This window comes from Cynara cardunculus, assembly GCF_001531365.2.
Source record: "Cynara cardunculus var. scolymus isolate 2C chromosome LG 14, CcrdV1, whole genome shotgun sequence".
NCBI lineage: Eukaryota > Viridiplantae > Streptophyta > Magnoliopsida > Asterales > Asteraceae > Cynara > Cynara cardunculus.
The window spans coordinates 13051525-13067792 of record NC_037541.1 but is presented as its reverse complement, the minus strand read 5'-3'; the positions used below and the strand labels follow the sequence as shown (position 1 = coordinate 13067792).

The following is a 16268-nucleotide window of genomic DNA, read 5'->3' as shown; positions in this document are numbered from 1 at the left end:
CAATTTTAATTTTTCAAAACTTGTCATCAAAAAGATTATATCTTTTGAAGAATGGGGTTTTTCCCCTCTTGCTGAGCGAGAATGGTTTTCACCCGCTCATAAATGCAATTTCAAGTTTAATTACTGGGATTATATCCATGGTTTATCTAAAGTCCTACTTTATGATAACGAGAACAAAAGACATTCTTGGTTCTTGAAAATTTGTGAAAATTGCTTCCATTCACCAATACCTAATTGGTTCTTCTCTTGGTGGAAAAATTTTGGAACTAATCCTTCTATTTTTCTAGATCATATGAAATCTTATATTAAAGATTGGATGTTATATTCTCCAACAGTCAATGACTGTAAAAAACTCTATCAAATTGATAGTAGTAATGTTTGCCTTTTCTTTATAGAATTTGGCATTCCATGGATTTGGAAATGGAAGCCAATATTTGGCTATGATCATTATATGATCCCTTGTCTCAAGCGTCAAGGACTCTCAAAATATTGGGAGAAACTAGATCGTATGTGTCCAAACTCCTCTTCTATTGAAGGAGCTGATCTTTATGATGCCATCGTCAAGAAAATTCAAATTTATAAGAAAGAATTCGAAGATCGCCAACAGACCACTACCAGTTCGGATATTCCGAGTCCCTTCCAACAACTCTCCCAGAAATACGCTGGTACTTTATCYAAGGACGAGATAGTTGATCTCTACATAGAGAATATGAARAAGGATCTGCATCAAAATCTTTCTCAGCCTTCCGATAGTTCCATGAACTCTGATATGCAGCAAGATGCTCAAAGTGTCGAAGGCTCCGAAGAGCTACTCGTCTCCATTGATGAAGCATTAGAGTCTCTCAAAGACTCCATAAAGCAAAGTAAGTAGCTTTGATAGTCTTTTTGACATTTTGTCAAAAGTTCTTTACTTTCGGTCTTAGTAGCCGACAACTTTTATAAAGTTGCTTTTTCTTTTAGAAAAGAAACTTTTGCTTTAATAAAGCAGTTTCCTTTTTAGCTGTATAGCCAGCTGTCCTTAATAGGATTTTTATTTCTATATTTATAGAGAGGCATGTCTCTCTTATTCTTCAGAGTTTTCTGAGGAGTGTTTTCAGAATTTTCACTTTTCTTTCCAGTATTGTAATCCGTGTGTGCAAATAAAGAAATAAGACGAACAAGCTTGCCGACAGTGGTTTAAAGCTTTTGTAAGTTCCTTGTTCTTACTTTTATTTATTCTTCCAGTTTCTTGTCGCCTTCATGGCTGGCTAATTTAGGACTATGAGTTAAAACAAWTTTTGATCTGATATTTCAATAGATTTACATGGAATGGTTTATATGTTTATGATTTAGTAAAAATCCTCTAAACCGCTAAGTCTACCTCTGAGATCTCTGAGACTGGTTATCACCCGTTGAGGCCAAGAGAGCCGTTTAGGGTATTTAAACCTTGGTTTGAGATTTGAGGCAAGTTTAGTCGTTTTAGATTGTTTTTGTTAGATTTTGGGACATAGAAAAAAATAAGAGCTTGGAAAAGACGATCAAGAAGATCCTTCTTGTTAGGAATAGGATGTCTAATCCATTTTAGGACCTTGTTAAGGGGTTTATAATTAATAACAAGCCGAGGGATACCTCGTTCCTGTATGCATATTCAAATTAAGAAATTCATAATATATATATATATATATAAACATAAATTTAGTAAGTTAAATATTAATATTTTTTAATAATCCCATCATATAAGTTATATATTAACGTGTAATTTAATTTACTGTTGATTACGGTGCAATAGTGGAGAAATCTTGGGTATTGTCCTAAACAGAATATCGATGGTCAAATTGCGATGTAAATAACGGTAACGTAATTATCGGTGTAATTTACTATAATTTTGACCGATATTTAGGGTCAAAATTGCGTTTTGCAATAGTGTTTGTTATTTTTGGGGTTTATTTTGGGCAGTTAGGCTTTTTAGATGTAGGCTATGTTTTAACTTTAATGCATTAACATAACAATTACTTTCTTTCTCATATCAACCCAAGTTGAAATTTAAGGAAGTCGTAGGTTTTTCTTTTTCAAGTTGGACAATTGACACCCTCCTCCAGATGGATCAGACCTCCGCTCCTTAGCTTCTGTTTCTGTTTTAGACGATCTCATCTTCTGCTTTAGAGGACCATGATCCATGAGTCTCGGCTTCTCTTTCCAGCTTTTAGCTTTTGTTTCCAAATGATATGTTTATGTACGCATACATACATACATACATATATAGGGAAGGGTTCAAATGAGAACACCTTCATTTTACGAGAATGTGAGAACACCCTTTTACAATAAACAATCACATCTGATATTATTATTCCATCGCATATGATACATATGTGATACTAAATCAGAGACGCAAGCGATTTTCGGCGAAATCTTGGTTGCAGGCCAAGTCGCCCTTACACCACTAAGCCCCCTCACATGTATTATCACATGTGATAAGAGTGTTGTTGATATAATACTATAATCCATCAAGACCATCACATGTGATGCTAAATCATAGACGCAAACAACCTTTGGCACGACCTAAGTCGTAGAACACGTCTTCCGCATGCTACCAGGTCCCCTCATGTGTATTATGATATGTGATAAAAATGTTCTCAAGTTCTCGTAAAATAGAGGTGTTCTCGTTTGAAACCCCTCCCCCCCATACACACACACACACACACACACACACACACATATATATATATATATATTGTGTAAAAAATATTATATAAAACGCTATTTCAAATATCCGTCCTAGTAGTAATTTTGTATTTTCTCCGCTATAACATGATTTTTTATTAAAAAACTTCATTACGATTAAATGAGAAATAAGACGAGGTCAAAAAAATAAATATAACCAAAAAAATGTCATGTTATAATTCTTTATTGTTTTTAAAACATTATACTATGATTATATTTACAATAATATTAAAATATTTACTACAACAAATTAAATATAAAATAATTATTATGTTGTTAAACTTGTGTTTTACTTGTATGTTTGAGATTTACCACTCTTATTTGTAATTCAAAACGAAATTTTATTTTATCATTTATCCATCATCTGTTTCGTTACCCATTATTTCAATGGGTAGGGTAAAATACTGATAATAGTTTTATAAGATGAATTTAAATCTTTTACGAAATCTAAACCTTTCAAAAACATTATGTTAAAACTAAACAGGCTCCAAGGGTTATGTTAAACCACAAGGGTGGTACCTGTTTGGTTTGAGCTTGACTCCAAAGGTTAAAAGTATCAGGAGGTTACAGGTTCAAATCCAAAGAAAAATAAAAATCTCATTGTGGCCATAGAGATTCAAATGCGATGACTCCGGGCTATCTACAAAACATATGGTCGTTCTGAAATTAATCGGCTCAGATAGCAGGTTGAATATCCAGATTAATAAAAAAAAAAACTAAAGAGGCTAAGAATTTGATTGGACCAATGGCATTGGAGAAAGAGTTGATAGAAACTATCAACCATTTTGGTGGACATGAAACCAACCCTCCAACAACAACAGCACCACACCATATGAGCTGCTGCTTCTATTTTACAACACACAAACTTAAAGTAGGCTCACCAACCAAAACCTAGGGGTTCAATGTTCATGACTAACTTAGGGTTTATACAAATATATATATATTCTTAAAACACCCCACCAACATTCTTACCAACCCAAGTCACTATTATTATTATATTAAAACAAATTGTATGAAAAAATAACGTACTTTTAACTTGATTTTTATTTTGGGTAAACTACTCTCAAAACTTTTATTTGGGTACCTAAGATGTAAAGTTTTAAACATTCAAATACTCGGGTAACCGGCTGTTGTGGTATCAAACTCAGTGTAAAATTTTATTGAATATTAAATTCAAAAGGTAAGTCAAATCACTCGCCACATCAGTATTGTAATCAGTTAATGCTTCAACCGATTACTCGGGTACTTAAATATTTAAAATTTTACATCTTAGGTACCAAAATGTAAGTTTTGAAAGTACGTTACCCAAAATAAAAATCAAGTTAAAAGTACGTTGTTATACTTATTTAGAAACATCAAATCATCAATTAACATTTCAATCCATTCTTTGAAAGTTATCATCCAACGGATTTCCTACAATTTTTATGAAATAGAGAATCAAAATCCAAATCTCTAAGAAAAAGAGTAAATTATGAATTTCGTCCCTATTGTTTCTTCATAATCTTGATTTTCATCCATGTGTTTTGCAATTTATTGCTATTTTCATCCCTAGACTAATTCCAACCTTTAAATACAAGAGACCAAATCAGTAAGGAATTGTAAACGACAAGGATTGAAACAACAATAGATTGTAAATCATTACAATGAAAATAGCAATGAATTACAAACCATAGGGACGAAAACAACAATACCTAAACCACAGGGATGAAAATTGCAATTTTTAACAAAACCAAGGGACAAAAAACGTAATTCACTCTCACCTAAATTATACTAATAAACTCAATTAACGTAATTATTAACGCTTATCGGGTAAGAGACCTACAAACAATCAATTAAGATGATCGAGACGGTTACCCTACAAGGTAAGTGAAGATGATGAGACTCTTACCACCGAGCGCAACATTTGGTAAATGGCCGCTAAGGCATCCAAAAGTGGTTTCCAACAACTTATAATTCCACCTAATCAACCCGGCGGTCCTTATGATTCGCCTAAGGTCCGACGCAATGGTCGAAACCGCACTTTGTTCATGAGGGTTTAATCAAGGACGATCAAATTCTTTTACATACACGGGATATCATATAAGCCCTCCTACCCTGACAAACCCAAGATTCTTATCGAACGACTGCATCTTTAAGGCGGATCAAAGGCCTGCAAAATCGTTCGACGTGTTTTTAGCCAAATTCCACTGTTTCCAGATATATTTTTTTAAAGTTCTTTGGTTGATTTCGAGAGACTTTTCTCAGTTTTTTGGTTGATGTTCTTTGTATTTTCTAATATCACGGAGCACCCATCAAAGTTTAGCGAGTGCAACTTCCACACACCAAAGCGGGTGCACGTGGCCCCGCTTGGGTGCGTAATAGGCTCGTCCCCTGCTCTTATGCTTGGATAAATGTTGGGCGTTCCTAAAGCACAATCCCCCAATGCACCTAGGTTCATTTGCAAGTTTATCCCGAAATAAGATCACCTTCGACTAACATCTTTGATTACGTGACAACAGTAGAGCGGTTGTTTACCATTATGCCCCAAACGTATCGCCCCAAATTTCAAGCGGTCGAGGCATACACAATCATAAAAAAAAAGGTCTTTTAAGTAGTAGTACAGCTTACCTTCAAATCTCAATCATGTGAAACTTGTTAGAACTGCTATCTTCTGTACAAATACTTTGAAAGTGGGAACTTTAGGCTCCTTGCTACCTGCATAATGAACAGAAAAGCTAAGATAACCAGTAAAAATACTGTTTTACCCTTGTTAGGGTCCCACACAGGGATAGAAACGGGGCGGGTATTGCATCCCCGACCCCCATTTAAAACCCCCCCTTCCAGCCCGGACGGGTTCATGAACCTGTTGGGTACTCGTTTAGTGAAAAACAATAAAAAACAATGTATTTTAAAATTAAAAATATAGTAAACGAGTGAATCATCAGTGCATTAATTATCAATACTAAAAGTCAAAAATATTTGTCATTTGATAATAAATATATACATAGAGGGAGGTTCAGGGAAAACCTCAAAAAAATGAAAAACTAAGGAACACTCTCACAACCATTCATCTGGATGCTATGCACACGTGTATACATGTAATTGAGGATGTTTCTTGATTTTTATGCAGGTGTGCATGTTAGACAATGTGCATACCTTCCAGATAAATGGTTACCAAGGTGTTCATCAGTTTTACATTTTTTTTTGCTGTTTTCCTTTGAACCTATATACATATCTACCTAACCATATATATACACACACACACACATATATATATATATATATGTAAATATCGAAGTGGGTCGGGGGGAGATCGGGGATGGCATTACCCGCCCCTAATCCGACCCCGATTAATTTTTTTATTTTATTTAATATATGTATATAGTGTGTATAAATAAATATATTTGTATACATTTATTATTAAATGACAAATATATTTTGATCTTCAATATTGGTGATTAATATAGTGACAATTCATTGTAATTTTAATTTTAAAATAATTTTTTTTTTACTAAACGGGAACCCACCAGGTTCATTGAACCCGTAGCGGATTCCTTCCCCCCAAACCCGTCAGGGATTAGTCGGGGCAGGGTCAGGAACGGGGGATGCATTACTATACCCGCCCCGTTTCCATCTCTAGTTGGAACCTCCCTTCTCTCCTCAAGGTCTCTTTTGGAAAGTAATTTAGCGGGCTTCCACATATTCTCACATGGAAACAGAGCCAAAGTCCACCATCTCGGACATTTTTGCCCTAAACTCGACACTTTTGAGACATCTTTGCCCGTCTAGCCTCTATTGGCGGGGGGGTGTGAAGAATCCCACATCAGCTAGACTTGGACATTTTTTCTTCGATATATGTTGGAACCCCCAATCTCTCCACAACAGCTCTTTTGAAGAGTAATCTGGAGGTTCCACATATTATCATGACCGTAAAACAAGCTTAAGAAGAATTACAAACAATTAGTTTACGAAGCTTACTTTTAAGGCCAGATCCTCGCTAACTGTGGAACGGTATCGAGTGGAGCCCTCTAGTGGACAGCTTCCGCCTTTTGTTATATAATTAGAGTTGCAAAGACTCGATACTTGCAAGAGAATGTCGGACATGAGACCCGTATCCCCATTCTCACCGTCTAAACCCGTTTCTGCTGCTTCTTCTTCGAGTGAATATTCTGCAACCGATGTGATACATTGGAATATAGCTAACAATCTCTCCAATGGAAAGGTTCCGGGGCCTTTCATGAATTGTTCTTGCTCCGAAGCTTCCTTCAGATCCATTGATTTTTCCGAGCTTCTGTAAATGAAGGAGTGGTTAAAGATTCAGCCACACGAATAAAACAAAATGTGTGGTATAAATATATCCATGGTTTAAGTTCTAGTGGAAAACAAGATTCATTCGTTTTAGTGTGTGTTTGGTATGCGGGATAGAACAGAACAGGACAAAACTTTACAAAGAAGAGAACAAGACAGACAGAACAAGACAACGATCATTGTTCCACCTTTGGCATGACTTTTATGTGGAACAAAGTGAAACAAACATATTCCACCCCCACCCCACGGAACGAGGAACAAACCTATATTTTACCAATATACCCTCCATAAAAAACCAAATTCTCTTCTAAAACATCAAATACGACTTCCTCTTTACATTTTATCCTTTCTTTAAATTTTAATTATAGTATTTTATCCTTTTTAAGGCCAGATCCTCGCTAATTCGTATGCAACAAATTACCCAGTAAGAGTCGTCACTCTCACTTACCGGGTAAAACTCTCGTTCCATGCCATCGCTCTTACTGGGTAAGATTCTTGGTCCTTGTCATGTTAATTCAGTAAGGTAAATGACCCAATAAGCGCTGACTGGGTAAGCGTTTAGTGAACGCCCACTTAACATAGTTGATGCCAACAACTTATCAAAGCACTTACTTTCTCTTCCTTTTTTGATTAGCGGAACCTCCAGTCGAATCAAACAATGATGCATCAAGGGTAGCCGGGTTTCTGGAAGCAAGAAATGCAGATATGAGAAGATATTTCGCAGAAATGGACATATGGAAGTCGATTTCATCGATAGAATCAGAAACTCCGAATTTCTTCGAGCTGCTCTTCCTTTTCAGATTGTCCCTGCCTCCAGTTTCTACAGACGGTTGAGATCTAACTCGAAATATCTCATTGAGAGCGGGAGCGATATGAGGTTGAAGATAACTAAACAACCTTCTCTTCGTGTCTTCATCAGGGACAACCCCGAGATCATCTAACGGCTCACAGTATTTCTTGAATAACGGTGATAAGGCAGTCGATAGCTCATCGAGTCTTCTTGTTACTCGACAAAAAGGCTTCAGTACCACACTGTTTAACACGAGACCAGGAAAAAGAAGCATAATTTAGTAACCACCTCATACATCCTCCATTCAAACAAAAGGGGGATAATATGACTTTCATGATTAAACATAATAATACGAAATTCAAAATCAATATGCCTCTAATTAATTGAGAAAAGGAGAGTAAAAACAAACCAAACAAACCCAATAAATCCCACTCAAAAATAGGGTCTAAGAGGGGTGAGGTGTATGCAATAGGGGTGTTCGCGGGGCAGATTTGGGCCAAATTGCACTGCATATGCGGTTTGAGATTTTCCCAAACCGCATCACATATGCCTTAAACCGCAAAAAACCACACCACCATTGGTTTATGCTGTTTGAACCTATAGCACTTCAATCCAATAATTATAAAAGCACAACTTTAAAATAAATTCGACGATGATGCTCCTATATTCCATACATTGTAAACTTCTGATACATACGAAATGCATAATTAAGAAAGGTGTAAAGCAAACTAAATAGTTTGGCAATTAATCCATATCCATCTTAAAAGTTAACTAAAAAATAATTCCGACCATGATGTTTGACAAAAGAAAAATGAAAATAACTCAAATAAGGAATTTGTACCTTAAAAACATAAAAGGGAAACTGAAAGGTTAATAAATATTCAATAATGTATTAACTAGTTTCATTTGATAAATGATTATATGGGTTGGGTTCCGGTGAGAAGGGGAGTGAAGGTGAGAAGCGTAAGAAGGGATCTACACCCTTGGATGCACATTAGGATGAGATGCACCGGATAAATCCCCATATCAAGCGCGATTCATGGGTGGGTTTGTGATTAAAAGTGATCAAGGGTCCAAACCCCTTCTCACGCTTCTCACCTTAATTCTCCTTCTCACACGATCCTTCGCCATGATTATATATGTAAACATATATATTTTAACCATAAGGGTGGTGTCTGATTGGTTTGAGTTTGGCTCCAAAGGTCAAAAGTACCAGGAGGTCCCAGGTTCAAATTCAAGGAGGAATAAAAATCCCTTGTGGCCACGGAGGTTCAAATGTGGTGACTCCGGGCTATCTGCAAAGCAGGTGGTCGTCCTGGAATTAGTCGGCTCACATAGCGGGTTGAATATCCAGGTTAATCAAAAAAAAAAAAAAAATATATATATATATATATATATATTTTTTTTAAAAAGTCAAACATGAACCCCTATTTTGATATATAATTATATCTTCAATAAAGTGTAAAACAACATTAAAAGCAGAGCAATTCATATGGGAATTATGTCACTACTCGAGAAAAGACACATTTCATATAAAGAATTACGCCACTACTCGAGAAAAAACTCATTTCATATAAAGAATTATGTCACTACATAAGAATGAAACATTTTTATGAGGAATTATGTCACTTAGGGTTTGTTTGTCTGCAACTTAATGAGCTTAATGTGACTCACAGCTTAATCGGTCAGCTATACATGTCTGTTTGGTAGTGGCTTGATGATATAGAAAACGACTTCTTCAGTAAGCTTCTAGGGAGAGTTTTGTGCAAAAAGCTAAGTTTTTTTCATACATGCCCCTTCCAATTAAAGAAAACACTCATTCGGAGGTGGGGCAGTTAGCTAGCCTTAGTAGTAAGGACGGAAGTCATACAACCTAGCTCCGGAGTTCATACATATTCGCCTCAGCTTCCCTTTCTATTAGTAAGGTTGTCGTATCAATCAAGGCAAAACTTGAGTTTGATTGCAGGGCGCCCCTTCCAATTAAAGAACACACTCCTTCCATCTATAAAGAAAACCTTCTCAATCTATATAAACATATTAATCCACACATACAACTCTATCTATACGAAATCTGATGGAAAACCAACCAAATAGCCCCTTACTCAAGAAAAGACGCAATTCATACGAGGAATTATGTGACTTACTCAAAAAAAAAAGCAATTCATATTAGGAACCATGTGACTTACTCGAGAAAAGATGATCTGAGTTTTGAGTTTGATTGGTTTCTCATGAAGATTTGTCGAAGATCTTCTTCTGTATAATCCGGGACATAAACCGGTATAGGATCAACAAAACCGGTATCTGAATGGTAGGTATCGAGTGACGAACTACTGATAAAAATCACACCCACATCAGGAACCTTCAATATATCATGAAGCTTGAACAAAAGAGGCAAAATGGTCGAACTTTTGTCCCAATCTCTAACGAGCTCTAAACTATCAAAAATCAAATAAACCGTACTTCCACTAGCCGATACTCCCGTCTTCTTGGAGCTAGAAGATCTGCCCGCATTCCCCTTCAAATTATCTACAACGCCCATCAATGCTTCCTTCAAAAGATTAACAAAATCCGCTTGCTTTTCACACTTCTTCGCACTTGAATAACCATTGCTTTCACTTTTTCTATGAAGCAATAACTGATTCAGAATATTTTCAAAAAGTTGGCGGGAATTGTAACAAGTCCTACAACTCGAGTACACGAATGGCCGATTTAAGTGTCGAAAAACTTGAAGAATCGTGCTTGTCTTACCGGTCGATGTGCCACCGTAGACAAATAATGGAGATACCGGAGAATTCACCGGACCTAAGAGGCGTAAAATCTCGAGAATTTGGTTTCGTCTTCCGGGTAGACTAGAAATCAGACCATCAAAACTTAATGGTTCTTCTTCTCCAAACACGAGGTCACGAAGCGTAAGAGGTGGGAGATTGACGATTTTTGTAGCGCTTTCATTTGCATTCAGGACGGAAGATGCTGATAATCTCGTTGTTCTTCTTGTAACCTGGGGATTTTCTTCTTTGCTCATTCTTTTTCGTGAAACAAACAAGCTCAAAGCTTGAATCGAGTGGATATACCAAAAACTGTTTCATCAACAAAAATATCCAGAAACATAATTATTACTCTCTTGACATTCGAAGATTTATATCAAAAGAGGAACTTCTATCATACTCAAGAATAAGCTACCAAACCTTGCTACAGTATAGTACCAAAACCGTTTATCTTACATGAAACAATGTAAACTAGACATGTCAAGTAATAAGTTCAAACGATTTTGTATTATCTGCACCTGAGTTAATATAATTGCCTTCTTTTCTCTTGAACTTGATAAAATGACAACTGTGAGTAAAAAAATTAGATCGACTAAAGAATTCAAAACGGAACATTAATATTAAATCTACAACTTATGATAAAAAAGGAACATAATATTCCAAAATGTTTTCGAGCTAGAGCTGAATTTTGCTTTACATATGCCCTCATAACTGATGGGTCAGTTTTATTTCTGGTGATATAACAATGCCCTTGTATAAAATTTTAATTATTAATTATTGTAATTGATATTTTTGTGTTTGAACTAGGTTGTTTGATGTTACTAATTACTATTATACAAATACAACAATCAAAATTTGGTTGACTAAAGTTTTAGTATGATATGTCATTCAAATGTGAGATTGAAATTTTAAATGTATAGTATATATAAAGATATTACGAAAAAATTAGATTTTGTAGACAGAAAAACCCTCCAATTTCCGGAGGGGATCCCCATTCCCAGATGAGGATGGGGATGGGATCTTATTCCCTGACGGAGATGGAGATGGGGACTGGGGACAGGGATGAGGATGGGGATTGAGATTGGGGTCCCCGGTACACCCGACCCTATTGCCATTGTTACCAATCTCTCATCCTTCATTACATAAACCGACAATAAAATACAACCTTCTTAGGCACCCCCTGTTCCAACATGCCTATTTAGAACTTCACCAAGCAGTTTCAGTTCATGTACCATTCTACAACCTAATATCATCCATACAACCTTAAATTTCACAATAATTTGTAGCAGTTATGCATTTGACAAATGTGTGAACTAGTCTCACAATTTAACACAACAAAATTGACAAAAGAAAAGCATACATCACATCAAGATATTTGAAATTTGAAAACACAAGTACATGTAACACATTAACACTAAAACAAAAGCCACAAGGCAGAAACATCAAACATTCAAATTTCAACATATGTCATTTCCATATTTCAAATGTGAACTGTTAGTCATCCAAACACATTCTAATTTACACTATCACAACTGCATAACAAAAAGGGCGAAGTCTGAGGTTGAGAGTGAACTTAGGTTTGGGGGAGCTGGACTCTGTACAGAAAACTAATTTGGATTACAAATTTTTATATAAAACTTCAGGGTAGGCCTAGGCCAATGCTGGCTCCACCGGAGACCATATGAAATGGAAAACATAATGGCCTCAGCTACTTCAGTCATTGGCTCATTGCCTAAAGCCATGGATACAACAATTCATAGTCATGTTATTTGTTAAGCATTTGATGCATTGTATTTTTGAAGCGGAACTACTGGTGGTTAAATTTGTTATGTGAACTTACTTTCATTGTATGTGTACTGAAAAGTTTGTCAACTTTCAGTCATTATGTGCTTGACTATAATGTGTGTATTACTGCATTAGGACTCCAAGTTGGGTCAGTGGACTCCTAAAATAAATAAAAAATACTATGCCCAGTGCTTCCCCTGATTCTAAAGAAATCCTGCCTTCAATCACTTGCTAAGAGTAAACAAGTGTTTCTTAAAACAAAGAAGAGGTAAACCTGTGCGTGTTGATCAGTCTATGGGAATGCTTAACCTCCCGTGCTTCATTCCTCTAGCTTAACCAATAAGCACTAACCATTAAGTCGCAGGTATGCCATTTATTTGATTATCAACGATTTCAAGCATCAATTCATCCCGTAAATTATAGCAAACTAAATTTGTCAATGGTTCCACAATACGGTAATATAATAATCATCACGATTTATTATTACACATGTAAAGTTATATACTAGGATTTTGAATGTTATGTTATGGACTGATGTTATGTATTGCAAGCTTCACGTTTTAGTCTATGAAAATGTGAATTTATACAGAGTTCCATGACAAATTTTTTGCCGTACATGGTGAAGAAATCCAATATAGTGAAGAAAAAATTATTCTCAACCCATCAGAACTCAAAAGCTGCAGTTGTAGAATCCTTTTTAGCAATACTAGTAGTGTAGTTCTTACTTGAATAACATAAACTTCCAGAAACACCAACTGATCAAAGATACAAAAGGCTAATGACAAAATGCTAACATATTGGAACTCAACACTGTAAATTTATCATACAAATATACAATTACAGATCTACAATCATACAAAACTACAAAACCAAACCCGTTTATGATTTTATGCACGCAAAAAAGCGATTCAAAATCAAATTCAAATTCAAATTTAGGCAAAAGCTGTGATTCGGAAACCTAACCTGAAGCGGGAAGATCTGTGAGCCGTCGTCTAGAGGCGGAGAGGGAAATCGGTCGTCTAGATGCCGGAAGCAGTCGTCGGAGAGGGGGAGTTGCGGTGGGAAGTGGCGGGATTTTTTCGTGAATCGATAGTGAGAGGCGGGAGGTTTATATAGTAACCAGGGCCTCATGGGTACAACATCGGGGTTTGGGATTATTAAAAAGAAAAAAAAAAAGATACATAATTTAAGAAATAATATATAAATGAGTAAATTGCATTAAAAAATAATGTAATTCTTATTTTAGGTAATGTATTTTTAAAATTTTCATTTTGGTATTTAAGATGTAAAATTTTAAAAATTTAAGTATTCGAGTAACCAGTTGAAAACTAATTTTAGATTAAAAAAGATTTATGTCACTAGCCACGTCAGCAAATAATTATAAGTTGGATACCACATCACTCGTCACATCAACATAATAACCGGTTAATGTTTCAACCAGTTACCCGGGTACTTAAATTAAACTAGAAGGGTGCTTGCACAATGCAGCGATGTACATTTCAATTTTAATGTTTTTTTTTTGTCTCGGTCGATGTTATAATACGGTTTGATTTTAATGTTTCATTTTTTTTTGTCTCAATCGATGTTATAATACGGTTTAATGTGGTTTTGAGAAAACGATAATTTTTTATTTTTGAATAAAATATAAATATGAAGATATATCATAAAAATTTGAAAAAAAAAATTGGTATTAGTACCAAACTAACTATTAAAAATTTCTCCTTTTTATGTGTTTCTTTAATTCAATTTTTTGTTTTTTATTTAATAATATAATTTTTTATAGAGATAATTATTAAGTATTTTGTTAGAACTCAATGATTATCCTACTTATATTTTAGATTTTTTATATTTAAAATAAGATGTTTATCATGTATTTGATTATGTTTATCTACAGTTAGTTACACGAATTTAAACATGAAACTTTAATAAGTTGTACGAAAATTAAGTAAATTAGCATTATATAGCAGCACATAATGCTTAAAAAATTGTTTTTAAGAGATTATATCAAATGCTTTATAATATAACTAGAAGCGTACTCGCGTAATGCAGCGGGATACATTGTGATTTTAATATTTTATTTTATTCTTTATCTCAGTCAATGTTCTAATATGGCTTTATATGATTTTGAGAAAGCGATGATGTTTTTATTTTTGAATAAAATATATGTTTGAAGATATNAAATTTTATTATATTTTTAAATTTATATTTTATTCAAAAATAAAATCATTATTGCTTTCTTAAAAACACATAAAATCGTATTATAACATCTACAAAGACACATAATAAATAGAACATTAAAATCGAGATTTGTCTTGCTCCATTGCGCGAGTACCTTTCTAGTCATAAAAAATTGAAAAAATATATCGATATTAATATCAAATTGATTATCTAAAAGTTTTCTTTTTTATACAATTTCTTTAATTTAGGTCTAATAGTGAAATAATTTATTTTTGGCTTAACAATATAATTTTTATAAAGATAATAATTCTGTTATAACTCAATGATTATTATAATTATATTTTAGATATTTTTATTTAACATGAAATATTTATTATATATTTGATTATGTTTATATGCAGTTAGCTATACAAATTCAAAAATTGAGCTTTAATAAGTTATACTTATGCACAATTTACTTGTAATATTAAATTTTAAGTAATATGCATTAATAAACAGTACTTCATGTATAAAGAATGATTTTTAAGAGTTTTTGTCAAATGTTTTATAATATATGTGTGTGTGTATGGGCACATTCAAGGGAAAACTGATTAGTTTGTTGTAACCGTGAGATCCAATCTCAACAACAAATCAATTAGATAAATTAGAACATTTATAATTTTGGTAACTTTGAATTAAAGTTTTATTGCAAGAACATTTTAGGCATTAAAACTCTCCTCTCTCCTCTCTTCCTTCTTCGTCCCCTGTCCTCCGGCCTCCGGCCACTGTCCTCCAGTCACCGTCCTCCGGTGATACCACTGTGATACCTAAAAATATTGACTCTGTTAAACAAACAATACAGTGTGATACCCAAGCACATATAAGATGCATTGTGATACCACTGTGATACATCTCCGATCGACCACACAAACGACCCCAGTGTGATACCAAAACACATATAAGATGCATTATGATACCACTATGATACCATTGATTTCAATTCAACTAATCAGATTTTGCATCCATTTGGATCCCATCAAAGAAGTTTCGCATGAAATTTTGTATATATCGAACAAAAAAACTATAAATCTTGATCAAAAGTTTGAATCCAAAATATGATTTGTGGGTATCACCAACAATACCTAAAATGATTCTGTTAGTGAGCAAGTGCAGGAATAGACCATACAGTCAATCTTTTGATCTTCAACACCCCATCACTATGAACTGCAGTAGCAACAATTAATAGTGTATATATATATATATATATATATATATATATATAGAAGCAAGAGGTTGGGTTCCTAGAATAAACTATAAATGTGGATCATTAGGGTTTAAACGATTATGATTTGTGGGTATCACCAACGCCTCCGTAACCATCAATGCCTCCAATCTAAAACCTAATCTGTGTATCTTCCTCTTCCTGGTTCCTACCAAACTAAAAATGGAGACTGTCGTCCCACCGTCATCGTTGATACATCTCAACACCTTCGTCGGAAAATCCCGCATCGGAAGAAACACCACCTTCACCGACTGCATCCTCTCCGACTCCGGCATGACTTGCTCCGTCTCCGACTGCATCCCTCTTCCTCGTCGCCATCGTCTTTTGTCTATGAAGCCCTGGTGTTTGGAAGGGAGGCGATGATGGAGGGATTGGTAAAGAAGATAGAGAAAATTAAGGACCTGACAGTTACCAAATGAGTTGTCAATTTTCTTTTACCAAATTACCCTTTATGATTATTTAAAGTATACTAATAATCTATACTATCTTATAAAGCATTTGA

General features: G+C 34.7%; 1 protein-coding gene across 2 annotated transcripts; it reads right to left on the bottom strand.

The window, feature by feature from the left end:
• Positions 1-4768: 4768 nt before the first annotated feature.
• Positions 4769-13377, bottom strand: LOC112526870 (origin of replication complex subunit 5). 2 transcript variants are annotated; one of them, XM_025137298.1, is made up of 6 exons: positions 13291-13377; positions 9964-10854; positions 7600-8019; positions 6658-6970; positions 5308-5394; positions 4769-4849 (listed from the first exon to the last, which is right to left on the bottom strand). In XM_025137298.1, the coding sequence occupies exons 2-5, from the start codon at positions 10797-10799 to the stop codon at positions 5344-5346; spliced, it is 1620 nt and encodes a 539-aa protein (XP_024993066.1). In that variant the 5' UTR covers positions 10800-10854; positions 13291-13377; the 3' UTR covers positions 4769-4849; positions 5308-5343. The 2 variants fall into 2 exon arrangements, with proteins under 2 accessions (XP_024993066.1, XP_024993065.1); XM_025137297.1 differs by lacking the exon at positions 4769-4849 and having other exon boundaries at positions 5185-5394.
• Positions 13378-16268: the final 2891 nt, after the last annotated feature.

Excerpts from the sequence above, each read along its gene's own strand:
- LOC112526870 (XM_025137298.1), bottom strand. The coding sequence starts at position 10,799 with ATGAGCAAAGAAGAAAATCCCCAGGTTACAAGAAGAACAACGAGATTA. Across the intron at positions 8,020-9,963 it reads CTCAGATCATCTTTTCTCGA|TGTGGTACTGAAGCCTTTTT; the intron begins GTAAGTCACATG and ends CGTGTTAAACAG. Across the intron at positions 5,395-6,657 it reads GCGAGGATCTGGCCTTAAAA|GTAGCAAGGAGCCTAAAGTT; the intron begins GTAAGCTTCGTA and ends TTCATTATGCAG.